General features: G+C 44.3%; 1 protein-coding gene across 1 annotated transcript; it reads right to left on the minus strand.

Annotated features, from left to right (window-relative positions):
- Positions 1-12683: 12683 nt before the first annotated feature.
- On the minus strand, positions 12684-14043 carry MYADML2 (myeloid associated differentiation marker like 2). The gene has a single exon (XM_060252545.1). The coding sequence runs from the start codon at positions 13625-13627 to the stop codon at positions 12722-12724; it is 906 nt and encodes a 301-aa protein (XP_060108528.1). The 5' UTR covers positions 13628-14043; the 3' UTR covers positions 12684-12721.
- Positions 14044-15586: the final 1543 nt, after the last annotated feature.

A 15586-nucleotide genomic window follows, 5' to 3' on the forward strand; every position in this document is an offset into this window, starting at 1 on the left:
ACGCAGCCAATCAGAATACTGGGAGATGCAGTCACGCTCTCATCTCGTTCAATCGGATACGAAGAAGGCGGAACTCGAGCGCTATGTCAACTAGCAATTGGCGCAACCTTTATTTGGGGTTGCATCATTCGATACCCAGACGGAGGCCGTGAGGGGTCTTGTCTGTCGCTTCTTTTTTTACCACGTGTCGCTAGCACAGCAGGTAATCTGCTGTATAACCCGGGCGTTTGCGACTGCTCATTTCATTGTGCGCCCCCTTTTGAGAGTTGTAGGCTTGGGGGAGCGGTGTGTGGACGTTCTTAAGTACCTGAAACGTTGGTAGTAGGAGCAGAAATTGCTATAAAGGTGCGGGGGCAATATGTAATTTTTACAATGAGGGGTGGTGAAGACTGGAGGCTATCAGAAGGTGCAGGTGTAGATACCACAGACCTTTATTGGCATTAATACAAGAATACAGTATACTTTAAAACCAACAGTGACACTATAGAATATAATAAAACCTTAAAAAACCAGCAAAAGTTACATGACATAAAATAGCAGTAGGCTATGCATGAGTAAAAGCCTCTCTGATTTGGATCGCAACCTGTAAAAAGCAAGCAACGTGAGTCGTGACAAAGTTGTGTTTCCCGTGGAGTAAAAAACGAACCTTGGCATTGTCAGAAAGGTCTTCATGGTCAGAAAGCAGTGCATCCAGATATCTTGCACATGGACTGCTATAAAAAGAGGGCAGTCCAAAAGAACATGAGGGACCGTTTCGATGACTCCTTGACAACAAGGGCATCGTCTAAGATTGCGGGGGATTCTGTGGTATCTTCCGAAAAGGATGGCCGATGGTAATGCATTAAATCTAGCCAGCATGAATGCTCTTCTTTGGTGAGGATCAGTTAAAAGGAGGAAATAGGGAGCTAAAAGCCCAGGAGGCTATCTAGAAACCAGATATAGAATATAACGGAGCTTTATGGCAGCTTGTCTTGATTCATTTTTATGCCTCCCATCCTCCAGCGAGCTCAAATTAATAACAACAATCCTGTGAGGGAGGAGAATAAAAGACAGATCTTCTAGGTTTTTGTTATTTAACAGACCCTGCCCCCCCCAACATCAAATTACATGTGAAAGCCAGGATTACAGACTGAGCAATAAAACACTCAGAGCACTTTGCTGCACATCAGTACTGCAAAACAGACCCAAGGCATGGAGCCCTATGAATTCATATAATTTCTTTCACTGATGCAAAACATAACCACCTTAACATGGTCAACAGGAAGGAAAACAAAACAAAAAAACCGGATTCATTGATCTGTGGAACCACCACGGTGTGCAAAAACATGGATCTGAGGCACAGATCAACGTGAATCATTATTTTTTGCATGAGGTCACCTAAAACTCATCAAATCATCATGTCTATGGCCAAAGACTGAACCAAAAACCCACAGATCCATTATTTTGTGGCACCACGATGGTCCAAAAACATTGATCCAAAGCACAGATGTAGAAGAAGATGAAGATATTGGATTTATATACCGTCCTCCACTTCGAAGAGTCTCAGAGTGGCTCACAATCTCCTTTACCTTCCTCCCCCACAACAGACACCCTGTGAGGTGGGTGGGGTTGAGAGGGCTCTCACAGCAGCTGCCCTTTCAAGGACAGAGTCTCAGAGCGGCTCACAATCTCCTTTACCTTCCTCCCCCACAACAGACGCCCTGTGAGGTGGGTGGGGCTGGAGAGGGCTCTCACAGCAGCTGCCCTTTCAAGGACAACCTCTGCCAGAGCTATGGCTGACCCAAGGCCATGCCAGCAGGTGCAAGTGGAGGAGTGGGGAATCAAACCCAGTTCTCCCAGATAAGAGACCTCACACTTAACCACTACACCAAACTGTATCCCCATGATTTTAAGAAGGAGCACCAAAAACTCACCATCAAATCACATATCCTGTCCGTGGCACAGAATGAAAAACAGAAATGATTCTCCCTTCCATGGCGCTTCTATGATGGAAAAAACATGGAGCCAAACCACAGGTTGTTACAGATCTGTATGGTTTCTATGTGGGTCCATCCCAAATTCACCATCAAATCACTTGTCACATCCATGGCTACTGACTATACCACAAAAAAAATTGTGGCATGACCATAGTGCAAACTAAGGTTGCCAACCTCCAGGTGGTGGCTGGAGAACTCTTGCTATTGCAACTGATCTGCAGCTGATAAAATAGTTCACTGGGAGAAAATGGCCACTTTGGAGGGTGGATTCTATGACATTATAGCCTGTTGAGGTCCCTCCCCTTCCCAAACCGCATCTTCTCCAGGCTTTATCCTAAATTTCCAGGATTTTTCCAAACCCAGAGCTGGCAAATCATGGATTTCTGTGTGTTTTTTTTAAATTAGGTCACCCCTTATTGCCTATCAAATCATCAGATTCATGACTACAGACAGCAGCACAAAAAACACAGATTATGAGTGATTTGATAGTGAGTTTCGGATAACTCACGTAAAAATCATGAGGATCCATGTTTGGGAGCTGTGGTAGTGCCACAAAGTTTGTATCTGAGGGTTTTGGGGTGGGTTTGTTTCAAGTCTGTGGCTGTGGACATTTTTGTGATGTAATGCTGAGTTTTGGGTAATTCCACATGGAAATCATAAGGGTCCATATTTTTATGCAATGGTGGCACCACAAGGCAGTGGATCTATGATCTGTGGCCATGGATATGATGAGTGACTTGGTGATCCTACAGAAAAAAAACATGTTTTTGCAATATAGCGGCACAAAATAGTGGATCTGTAATTTTATTGAAGATCCACAAAATAGTGGATCTGTAATTTTATTGAAGAGCCCCATGGCGAGTGGTAAAGCTGCAGTACTGCAGTCAGAGCCCTCTGCTCACGTCACGACCTGAGTTCGATCCCAGCAGAAGCTGGTTCAGGTAGCCGGCTCCAGGTTGACTCAGCCTTCATCCTTCCGAGGTCAGTAAAATGAGTACCCAGCTTGCTGGAGGGAAAGTATAGATGATTGGGGAAGGCAATGGCAAACCACTCTGTAAAAAGTCTGCCATAAAAACGTTGTGAAAGCAACGTCACCCCAGAGTCAGAAACGACTGGTGCTTGCACAGGGGACTGCCTTTACCTTTTTAATTTTTATTGTGCAGCCTTTAGACCAGGGGTGTCAAACTCATTTGTAACGAGGGCTGAATCTGACATAAATGTGACCTTATCAGGCCGGGCCATATTGGGCTAGGTCATGTCGGACCAGGTTATGTGCGTACCTATTTAAGATTAGATAGCAGAGACGTAAACTTTATAAAGGACACAGACAACCACAATTAAAGGTGTTTTTTAAAAACACCTTAAGATATGCTTAAAACGTTAGCACTCATTGGTCTGAAAAGTGCTTTCTTTGTAGCTCTCCCATGGGATCCAGGGAATTGGACAAAGGAAGCCCTGGCTCTTTCCTTCCTTCCCCAGGGGATGAGGAGGGAGCCAATGGAAGGAAAAGAGGCTTGGCTCAGTAGCTCTGCTGTGCAATTGAGAGAGCCTGGCAAAGTGAGCTATCCCTCCTCCCCTTCCTCCCCAAGGAGAATTAAGCAAAATTGCATGGAAAAGCAGGCAGGATCCAGCTAGTTTTAAAAAGTGTTTGTTGTATATACTATGTATATGACAGCTGATTCCGTATGTGACATTACAATTTTTTTTTTAATCAAGAAATGTCAGTAAGTCCAAAATGTATGTATTACAAAATTCTGAGGTAAATTTCCATATAATTCTAAAATATTCATAGATTAGTAAGTATATATGATATAACTGACATTTATTACACAAACAAGCGGAAGTCAGAGTCTATAAGCAGCAGCATTCTTTAATATGCGCTACCAAATGAGTTAACAGTCAAATCCTTCTGCTAATCCAGGGTTCCCTGGGATCCATTAAAAGAAGTGGGAGGAACACAGGAATTCAACAAATGAGGAGGTAGTTCCGTTTCCCCCACCTTTTAAGGCACAGCTGCAATCACTTTCGGAGTTAGATCCATCTGAAGTAGCCTTCCAGCTGTTGCTTCCTAGCATTCCACACGTATTTCTTTTGCCTTTTGTTTCATTTTATTGGTCTTGGAATCTGGAGTTTACAGTGAGAGGAATGTTTGTGATCTAAATGAAAGTATTGATGCAACTTTCTGACCATGGGAAGAAAACTGAAGAGGCACGGCAGATGTGAAGAAAGGCTACATTTATTCCCATTTTGGAAAGATTTTGCTATACTCAAAATTGTGATCCTCTTTTACCCTTTATGCTAAACATAGCTAGAAATCCACATAACTGCAGTCACGTCATTAATTGCAGAACTTTCTTGAATTTCCACACTGGGTTTTGATGGGTTTCTGGCACAATCATTCCCATGTTTTTAAAGGGGATTAGACATATTCAGAAGCAGAAACAGGGAAACTCAACAACACCAACACATGGAGGCAGGCAACACACGAGAAGGAAGGCCCTAAGCCTTTGTGGCCTCAAAGATTTCAGGTTTTCACGGCTGGCATCATCATTAGGGTTTGTAGAATCTTTCGGGCTCAAGTGCCGTGTTCTACTGGAGAAAGTTTTTCTTCCAGACGAGCTGAGAACGAAACGTCTGGAAGAAAAACTTTCTCCAGTAGAACACGGCACTTGAGCCCGAAAGATTCTACAAACCCTTTATGGCCTGTTTGTTGGTCTCCAAGGGCAACTGGCTTGTCACTGAGTGGTCAGGATACTGGTCTGAACCAGCAGTCTTCCTCTTCAGTTCTCACATATTGCTGAAGAGACATGGGATTACTGCTTAAAATTGCAGTGTTCTCTCCCTAATGCATAGTCACCATTGCTTCTTTAAACTACATCACCTCATGTGTTTTCCTGCCCTTTTCAGTAGCAGCTAATGATGTGAAACAAGAGCAGGAAAATACGTGGCATATTCATGTTATAAAGGAGAAGGACCAATGTTGTTTTCAACAGCAGTGCCTCTAGTAATGTCATGCTGTCCTCAGTGCCTAATGTTCTGACAAAGAACATGGAACCATGCACAATACTGCAGTGATACTATTAAAAAATGATGGTTCATCATGCATTCCATATGGAAAAACAACTCATGTCTTTTCTGGCTTTGGGAGGGGGGCGGAAATCAGAGTCACATTGCCTCCTTGCTTTCCCATTCCAAAGTCAGCTTCTGCGAAATGCCTCATTGTTCAAAAGATACTGCTTCCAGAATGCACAAAACTTCCACGGAGATGTCCTTTCAAAATAACCTGAAGACTGACCTCAAGCAGCAAATAAATCCAGTTCCTGTAAGTTTGCTGATTGAAATGTTTTTCTCTAAACCTAGGTTTTTAATTCCCCTTGCACGTTTGCTGCTGACTCAGATAATTTCGCTGCACCTTTTTCTGGTTGTTGGCAGCTCTCTCTAATCTCATCCTGTTTGACAAAGAGAGAGAGAGAGAGAGAGAGAGAGAGAGAGAGAGAGAGATGCCTCTGCCATGTAAAATTATCGCAGTTCTCTAATTGTACAAAATCTTCAGGACAAAATGGCCACAGTAAAAAAGGCATCCAAGCACAGAGAAACTGGCCTGTTGACAATGGTTATTTCAGCACCCAGTGGTGACAGCATTAGCAGCCTCTCAGACACTGTGCAGCTCACTGACTGCTGGACACCTGTCACTGATGAGCAGTTTTTCTGAACTTCAGCCAAGTACTGTTATAGCCACTGCAAAGTGAGAGAATCCCTTAAAGAGGCACAGCTCTTTTCTTTGGCTCTTTGTTTTTATTAAATTCTTCAGTCATTCTGTGATGGAGCATTTTACATTGCTTTTGCTGCTATTTGGGAATAATTCATCTAGCACATACGGATTACGTTCCAGAGCATATTATTTTAGTTTGTTTTTTATGGAACTGGCTAACTTTTGGATAGCTTGCTGAAGTTGTTCAGACACTGGTGCTGACTGTCAGAAGGAGGGGAAAAATACAAGGGGATTTTATTTATGTGTTTTAGATATTTGTATCTCTATTTTTTTCTCCCCATTGGGGACCTAAAGTGGTTTTCATCATTTTCTTCTCTTTCATGTTATCTTCACAACAACCCCGTGAGGTAGGCTAGGTTAAGACAGTGACTGGCCCATGGTCACCCAGTGAGCTTCCATGGCAGAGAGAGAATTCATACCTAGGGTTTCCACTATAAAAACAGACAATAGGTTACTATTTCTTTTGGTGCAGGAGGCAACATCATAAAAAATGTATTGCCTTCCCTCATCCCAAACTTAGTTTCAGAGGAGAGAGTAATTCACGTCTAAAGCTTTGTCTGCTGGGATCTAGAGTCTAGCTTCAAAAGCAGAAGGGAGTGGGGTGTAGAATTAAAATTACTTTACTCTATCCACTCATCCTCTAGCAACCGTCGAGCAGACTTTGGGATGGGAAAGGAGAGAGGCAATGTGCTTTGATTGTACAGTCCCTCATTTTCTGTCACCTCTGAATCCCAGCACACAGGTAGAGGGGAGGGGGGAGATGAAAATAGGTGTCCCACCAACCCCAAGGTATGGCTTGGGGAGAAAGCCAGCTCTTTGTTATCTCAGAAAACTCCAAGGTTGCAAAAGGGAGATGGTACATTTCCAATATTTTGTGCCCTTGCCCATCCAAGGAAACATTGCCCTATGCCTCCCCCCCTTCTTGGACGTATGAGCAGTGGCAAAAAGCCAAGTGATAAGGTTGTGCCAACCTCAAGGTGGAGCTGGGAAATCTCCTGAGATCACAGCTGATTTCCAGGCTAGAGATCAGTTCCCCTGGAGAAAATGGCAGATTTTAAAGGAGAACTCTATGCTGCCACATGCTTGCAAATAGGGTTGCCAAGTCCAATTCAAGAAATATCTGGGGACTTTGGGGGTGGAGCCAGGAGAAATTGGGGGTGGAGCCAAGAACAAGGGTGTGACAAGCAGAATCGAACTCCAAAGGGAGTTCCGGCCATCACATTTAAAAGGACTGCACGAATTTTTAAATGCCCTCCTTCCATAGGAAATAATGAAGGATTGGGGCACCATCTTTTGGGGCTCATAGACTTGGACCCCCTGGTCCAATCTTTTTGAAACTTGGGAGGTATTTTGGGGAGAGGCACTAGATGCTATACTGAAAATTTGGTGCCTCTATCTCAAAAAACAGCCCCCCCCAGAGCCCCCGATACCCACTGATCAATTCCCCATCATTCCCAATAGGAATCGTTCATGGAGGTGCATGATGGCTGTGGGGGCGAGGCTTCCCCCGCTGGCCAGCTGGCTGGGGGAGGGGGGAAGCCTGTAAAACCAGGGGATCCCCCTCTGGGACCTGGGGATTGGGAAGCCTACTTGCAAATCTACCTCCCTTTTCCAAGCACCACCCCATGATCTCCAGGAATTTTCCAGGCCAGAGTTGGCAGCTGTAGGTGAACTTCATCTGTATCTACAATGGGCCAACAGTGGCCCACCTATTATGGGAAGCTCTTCTGTGACCAGGCTTCTTTTTGTAGACCCAGCCGTGCCCTATGCATACTAGAATGAAGAAGATGCGGTACTGAATACAGGATACCTGGCATTGTGTGTGAATCTAGGGATGGGTAAGTAGAAGGAGCTTGGCTGTATTTGGACCAGTCAATGGGAGGAGCCTGATAGGTTTTTTGAGAGGCCATGTGGAAGACTGCCTTTTTTTGGTAACGGTCTAGTAGATTTTGGCCAGTCAGGGCATGAGCCTTGCTGAACCAGAGTTAAGGAGATATGTCTGTCTGTCTGTCAGTCAGAAAGAACTCCCCTGGCTTAAATACACTGTTTATTCAACAAAGTATCTGATATCAAATGGAGGGGGGGGGGGGAGAATACCAAATAGGCAAACACAATACCTGATGGTTAGCAATCCTAATTGGGAGGTGGGACTGAAGCACAGGAGGACAGTAAGGATAATACAAAGGGAGAATAAGAATAGTAGAAGTTATTTCATGAGAGGATGGCCAAGGAGCCACGTGCATGTTTTATTGACTTCAAAATTCAAAAATTTCATGTCTCCTGAGTCTCCCACCTTTTTGCCTTTTCTTTTTGTCAGGGATTAAAATTGTTGATAGAATACAGGAATGAAACAGTAACTATGTTAGATCTGGAGATAATAAAGTTCTTGGCAATTGAAGGAGAATAAAATACTTTGTGATACGCTGAAACCCCCTTCACCTCTAGGATGCTGCCTTTCTCACAACTATGGCTAGAATTCCCCCAGCTTTTAGCCTGGCAGAATGGGGATTGTCCAGCTATTCACAGTGCCATCCTAAGCAGAGTCACAGCCTTCTAAGTCTATTAAAGTCAATAGGCTTAGAAGGATGCCACTCAGTTTAGGATTGCACTGTTAGTGTGCCAGTGGAACAAAATAAGTAGGACGTATTAATTATTTAATACTGAATTGGAAAGTAGGTCACTAATGGTCATTAAAGTCTTTCTGTTGGGGGAATCATATTTTGACTGCCCTGACATTCTGCTTTCCACAGAAGGAAGAACTGTTAATTGCTGCCTGTCCTGCTTCGATAAACCGGTTGCAGTACGTGGGGGATTCTGGGAAAGATAGGCTCAAACTGGCATCCATAATTCATGTGAAATGTATTGCAGGATTTTGTTCTCTATGCAAAGCTGGCTCAACCAACAGCATGAGAGGTACAACACTGCTGCCTAGAGGGCTGATACCTATCACAGAGGATTCTGTGGAGCACCTCTCAGAAAACATGGTGCTTCATTGGTGCCCTTGGAAGCATTGTTGCCCCAATCCATATTTTGCAATGCTAATGCATGTCAGTTTGGTTGTTATGACATTAAAGAACAGCAGCAGAATGGTCAAACTCAATCCACAGGCAGGAGTAAAATGTGGCACAGAGAAATGGATGAATAGATCTGAAATAACAATCAATTTATAAAAAAAATATGCATAGATTATAGCCGTAACTCTGCCTCCATAGTAAAAGGTTTCCTCTGAAAACATTTGAGGCCTACTTCTGGAGCACAGCTATTCTGGCTCTTTAGGACTGTCTTGTTTCCACAGATATATGATTTTATGTGTAGCCATGGCTTATGTAGATCCACTTGCTGTGGCAGCAGAATGTCCACACAGCAGTTTTCCCTGAGCCTACTTTTCTTGGTTCTCTGCAATTACCGTTCTCACCACCAGTGCATTTTCCCAATATATGTAGTCAAATGTAATCACTGCAAAGGGCAGATCTGTCGCCACAATCTACAGACTCCCTGCTTTCTTTTGTTAAGGGAATCTTTAGCTTTTTTATTGCAAAGTTATAAAGGGAAAAATGCAGACTGGGAACAGTAGATTGTTGCAATAAATTGTTACAATGCAATACAATAGCAATCTAGCAATTCCTAATTTTTAAAGCCCCCCCAAGCCCCCTAATGGCTGGTAGGGATGGCAGCTTTTGGAATTGGGGGGGGGGATGGTGCTTATGTGGGCAGGACCTGCAAAAATTCACATCTTTTCATCCACATAGTATCCAAATGTGCTATGACTGTAATCTTTTCAAAAAGACTGTACCAAACTACAACAAAGCAGAGGAAAGCATAGAAGGAGGAAGGAAAGAAGAGAAAATCATGTGGATGTTCCCCCAAACAGAACAGAAACCGACTCTTTTAGATTGTTATTTATCTCCAACTCAGGCCATGAATTCAACAGGAGTTCACAGGAGCACAGCTCCTGAACTTTTCTGAGGGTTCCGCCTCCTCCTCCACACCTACCTTGTCCATTGAATAGTAGGTGCAGCTGCATAACAATCCCTGGATTAGGAGAGCAGGCAGCCAGCCAGCCACCAGGGGCTTTGCCACACCCCCAGCAGTCCTCATTCAACCCTGGAGAAGCCCACAACACCCTTTCTCCACTTCTTATGTGATTTTGTGCTGGCCTTTTGATTGGGGGGGGGGGCAGCCCAGGAGAGCCTCAAGATAGCGAGGCCTGTTTGGACTGGCTGGATCTCTAGCCAGCTCAAGCAGACCTTGCTCGCCCAGGGCTCTCCTTTGCTCACCCAGGGTTGCTTTTGGCTGGTGGGGGGCGGCATACGCTAATGAATTATGCTAATAAGCTCCACCGCCTGTTTTTCTACAAAACGACCCCTGCTCCAACTTACGTTATACAAGGCACAGGCATTTAAATACCAAAAGAAATATCACTGTACATTTTTTTGAACAAACAGAACTTTTTCCAGTGGTTAAAGCATAATTCATGTTTTCATGTTTATGAGGAGGACATACATAGTGGAGACGGGAGGGGAGTGCTGATCATCAAACTGATCCAGCAAAGAAGACAAATGCTGCCTGCATACCAGCACAGTGGTGGGGGTGGGTAGGTGTAACTGCTTTATAATTATAATAATAATAAAACTTTATTTATACCCCGCCCTCCCCGCCGAGGCAGGCTCAGGGCGGCTTACAAGGTATGGCAAAAGCCATGTTGAACAATAAAACAGTTATACAATTCAATACAATTTACCATTAAATTTTTACATAATCTAAAACAGTCTAAAATCAGTCTAAAATAGTCTCATCTCATTGCTATCTCAGTTATATTAATGTTAGTGATGGTGTGATGTTTATTTCAAGGTCCATCTTGAAAGGCTAGTCGGAAGAGGGCGGTTTTGCACGCCCTGCGGAATTGGCTAAGGTCCCGTAGGGCCCGCACCTCTTCCGGCAGCTGGTTCCACCATTGGGGTGCTTTTATAGAGAAAAGGCCTGTTCTCTAGTTATTTTTAGTTTGGCCTCCTTTGGCCCAGGTACTTTATATGTCTATTTACCTTCGATCTATTTAAGAAAATATTGAATATTCCTGTCAATTTGCCATTTTTATTTCTGAATTGGAATCAAATCACACACACACACACACACATGAGCTGTCTGCATAAACGCCTTGCTTGGTTTCTTCTTAGCTTTGAAAATGTCTTTGGTTGAAGAGACTCAAGCATAGATCCCCATAGTACAGGACATCATCAGGGCTTTTTGCACCAGAATTGCTTCTCAGTTGTCAACCAAGAATCAGCAAATCCAAGGCCAGGTCAGGCAACAGACACTTAGCTGAATTTATGGAAACATTATTCATGTCCTTTTTGCACTGGAAATACCAGGAGATTCCAGGCCGTGTTCTAAGTTATGAATTAATTTGCAAGTTGTTCAGTGCCAAGCTTGTTGAGAAATTAAACCATAACTATTGCCTAAATCCTGAAGGAAAAACAGCAACACCTTTTTTGTGTAGTAAGACCAAAAGACTAATGTGTAACCACAGGGGTTTTTTTTGGGCAAAGAGGTATGCCCAGATGCTTCTTGAAGGAGCACTGAGAAAATCAATCTGGAAATAACTATTTTGTGACTTCTATGTACATCAGCATTTCCTGACCCCATTTTCAATTACAGATCTGACAGTACACTTTGCTTCTCAGTCTCTGCCCAACACAAATCTCCCTATCACTCACAACCAAGTACATGCATAAGGAAACAGTTATTCCATAGTCTGGGAAGAGGAGGTTCTCATTCTTGAAATATTTCCCCCCTTCCTTCAGAATCTTGCAGGTTTACATAGAAATTTTCATTTTAAAACAAGTACAATAATTGATTTGGAATTTTGACTGATGCTGCTCCTGTTGTAGATGTGATTTTTTCCGTAGCTGCTGTAACTTTAGACTCCCCTGACAAATTTTTACATACAATTAAAAACCACCCTTAATATTAGGCCTGTAGTGCTGTTGTTGCAATAAGCCTGTGCATTTACTGGAATTATGAGGATTTTGCAGCTCTGCTGTATTCCCTGTCTGGATAAAGAGAAAATGAAGACATCTAGGAAAAAAAAGGCTTTGTTCCTTTGAGGATTATATGATCTTTTTTCTTACCTCCTACCTAACTATTCCAAGGAAGCCCCGTGGCGCAGAGTGGTAAAGCTGCAGTACTGCAGTTGGAGCCCTCTGCTCATGACCTGAGTTCGATCCCAGCGGAAGCTGGTTCAGGTAGTCAGCTCCAGGTTGACTCAGCCTTCCATCCTTCTGAGGTCAGTCAAATGAGCTTGCTGGGGGGGAAGTGTAGATGACTGGGGAAGGCAATGGCAAACCACCCCGTAAAAAGTCTGCCGTGAAAACGTTGCGAAAGCAACATCATCCCAGAGTCGAAAACAACTGGTGCTTGCACAGAGGACTACCTTTACCTTTTTTTTTTTACCCAACTATCCCACATTTTTCAGTGACTGGCCTCTTCTTCTTTCTTTTTTTTTTTTGAATAAACAATTTTTATTAGTAACATATGGTAGCAAAACTATATCTACAACTTATAAAAACTTAACGTAAAAGAAAAAACTTTCTACCCCATATCTTACTTTTCCCCCACCCCTCCCCCCGTTACTTGACCCCCGCCAGTGTTATTTACTTAAAGGAAACAAATATTAAAGGTACCCTTAAGTGTTAAAGAAAATTAAGAGACTATGATTTGGAACTTTTTAAGTTGGAGTGGAAGAAATTCAGAAGATACGTAGAAAAAGAGTGGAAAATAAAAGGACATTGGACAATCTTTGATAATGATTAAGGTTTTTAAAATAAGAATATAACCTTTGGGGTTTTTTTTAACAGTGACTGGCCTCTTCTCAACTACAATATTTTGATCACGTTTAATTCCTTAGTCGATTGTCAGCATTCCAAATCTGTTGCTGTGCTGCTCCGTGAGAGCTTTGTAGCGTTAGGACTGGCTGTCAGGGGTGTGAGACGAAGCGAATACGTTGTGAGTATGCTAAATCTGCGATGTAAAGCACCAGGTTCACATAAGTGAACACCGCAATCACTACCTGACTGTCCCAGGGGCACTTGCCTTTGGAACACTGATAAGGGCGGTGTGGAGAGCCATACTTCCGGTCAAAGCAGAACACTGGCCAGATCACTGCAGCACTCACATACATCAAGACAGCCACGAATGTATAAATGACCACAAAGCGTTCAAAGGGGCACTTTAGTGTGGCTGTCCTTCCTGTGACATTGAGGCTTACCACCACCACAGTCAGCACAAAGCAGAAGCTGTAAACAGCCACGCACCACTGCATGGCCACGTACCTATCGTATCGGCTGTCGTTCACCAGCGCTCCAAAAATGATGCAAGCGACAAAGGCCTGGACAATTTTCAGTAGGCCAGAAACTGTGGCCATGTAGCTTGTCACCTGTCCAGGTTTGGCCCTAGTCAGAAAGACCTCTGTGGTATATGCAAAAAATAAAAGCCCGGCAAAGACGCTAGCCGATATGCGGAAGTCTCTCTGCTCGCACCCGATGGGATGGCAGCTGAATTGGACAAAATTAAGCGGGTAGATGACAGCAGTTGTGATGGACATAAGAGTGGCCAGCATGGCAAAAGCAGCTGTGAAATTCCCCCAGGAGATGCTCAGGCAGTTGTGGAGGCGCGTGAACTCGCAAGTGATGATAAAGACAGTCACTGCAAAACAGAAACACCAGACGGTCATGCAGAAAGTGCCATAGGCTGCATTGAATCCCCCTTGGTGGGCCACGAGGCTGAATGTGGTGCATCCAAACACTGCTTGCAGCAGTCGGGCAACACCCACTCTAGAGGTCACTGCAGCCATGTTCAGGTACATTCCTCCCGAGTTCTCCATCCTCAAGTTCAGGTCCTCCAACGCTCCTGTTCAGGTTGTCTGTGGTCTGCCCGTTGTTAAATCCCTGCTTGATGCTGCATAATTATGCTTGAGTGGCAGGGTACATAAGCTTCATATCCCTCTACCAGTGTCCTTGCTGGCAGTTATTTATGCCGCTGAGCATGCAGTTCTAGCAGTTCTTTGAGACAGCCTTGCCTCTGCAGTAAGGGTATTGACCTGCTCTTCTTGTGTGCGGCAGTTATGACCCATCAGCTCTGCTGCGCCAGCGTCTGCGCACCGTCTACTGGTGCATCTCTTTCACTCTCTTCTCTCCCTTCAGTGATCACTTTTTCCAAATGGTTAACAGGACCTTTATTTTATTTCAGCTATGCAGCTGTAGCTCTACTACATTGCTGCGAGGAACCAGTATATAAATAGGAAGGAATATTAATAGACTGGAATGGAATGAACTGCAGTCTGTGCAAAGATGATGAGCTGGTTTCTGGTTTCCTTTATCAGTGCTGCTTCACACATTACTTTTTAACCTATTTGTCTGAAGCTCTTGGTGTCTTGAACTGCCTAAGATGGACTATAGTCTCAGGATAAAAGAGAATACAAGCATAGAAAGGTGAGAGAACAAAGAATCTGCCTTAAAATATATATAACATGTATATGGTGTTTATACCTCCAGTTTCTTGTCACTTTCAACAAGTACATGTGATGATGACGACGATGATGATGATATTGGATTTCTATCCCGCCCTCCACTCCGAAGAGTCTCAGAGCGGCTCACAATCTCCTTTACCTTCCTCCTCCACAACAGACACCCTGTGAGGTAGATGAAGACATTGGATTTATATCCCGCCCTCCACTCCGAAGAGTCTCAGAGCGGCTCACAATCTCCTTTACCTTCCTCCCCCACAACAGACACCCTGTGAGGTGGGTGGGGCTGGAGAGGGCTCTCACAGCAACTGCCCTTTCAAGGACAACCTCTGCCAGAGCTATGGCGGACCCAAGGCCATTCCAGCAGGTGCAAGTGGAGGAGTGAGGAATCAAACCCGGTTCTCCCAGATAAGAGTCCGCACACTAACCATTACACCAAACTGGCTCCAGTTTGTATGTCCAGATGTTGAACGTGGCCAACAACGTGGTACAGATGTGGTACAGCCGCCAGATTTCCTTCTCCAGGTCGCAACCCCCAACCATTGGTGTTGTTTGATAAGATAACAGGCAAAAAAATTGAACTGAAAATCTTTGCTGTGTTGGTGGCATGACATCACTTCTGGGCTAACCCAGAAGTGACATCATTGTATTGGCACGACATTGTACGGATCACCATAAATTCTATGTAAATCATAGAGTTTTTGGTAAATCCTAGAGTGTTGCGCTGATACAGTGAAGTCACTTCAGGTTTGCCCCAGAATGACTTCATGCCATCAATGTGACAGCACCCCTCCTATGTCCCAGCCCCCAGTCTCTTGCCAGGTCTCAGCCACTGGTTGGCGATCCTAGCATGTGCCGGGGGGACCACACTGCTTCCTCCAAGGGTTCTTGACAAGAAGAGGCCATTCAAAGGAATCGGTTTGTACCATTTTCGTCTGCATGAAAATCTGAGAAATGTCCAGGGATGGCCATAGTTATTTTGAGGCCTTGGGCAAAAGTCCAGGATGGGGCCTCAGAATCAGTAGTGCCGCTCTCCACTGCAGTACCCACTGGGGCCAAACAATGGTTATTTGTATGAGCCAAGGGAGAACCCCATATGAAGCAGGTGGAAGCCATCAGTAGAAACTGGCTGCCCAAGCCTCGGATGGAGTGGCCACAAGTGGCCGTTGCTGAGCCAGCTGCCTGTAGCCTGGGTGAGGCAAATGACAGTGGAGGGACCTGTTCTTTTCTGTCTTTTCCACCCTCCACTGCGGGTGTGGACAGTTCACACCCCATGGATCCTGGGGCAGCTGTCCCCGTTGCCTATTGGCTAAGATC

This window comes from Heteronotia binoei, chromosome 13, assembly GCF_032191835.1.
Source record: "Heteronotia binoei isolate CCM8104 ecotype False Entrance Well chromosome 13, APGP_CSIRO_Hbin_v1, whole genome shotgun sequence".
In the NCBI taxonomy this organism is placed as follows: Eukaryota; Metazoa; Chordata; class Lepidosauria; order Squamata; family Gekkonidae; genus Heteronotia; species Heteronotia binoei.

Bases quoted from the DNA above. Each gene is read 5' to 3' on its own strand.
- MYADML2 (XM_060252545.1), bottom strand. From the start codon at position 13,627: ATGGAGAACTCGGGAGGAATGTACCTGAACATGGCTGCAGTGACCTCT.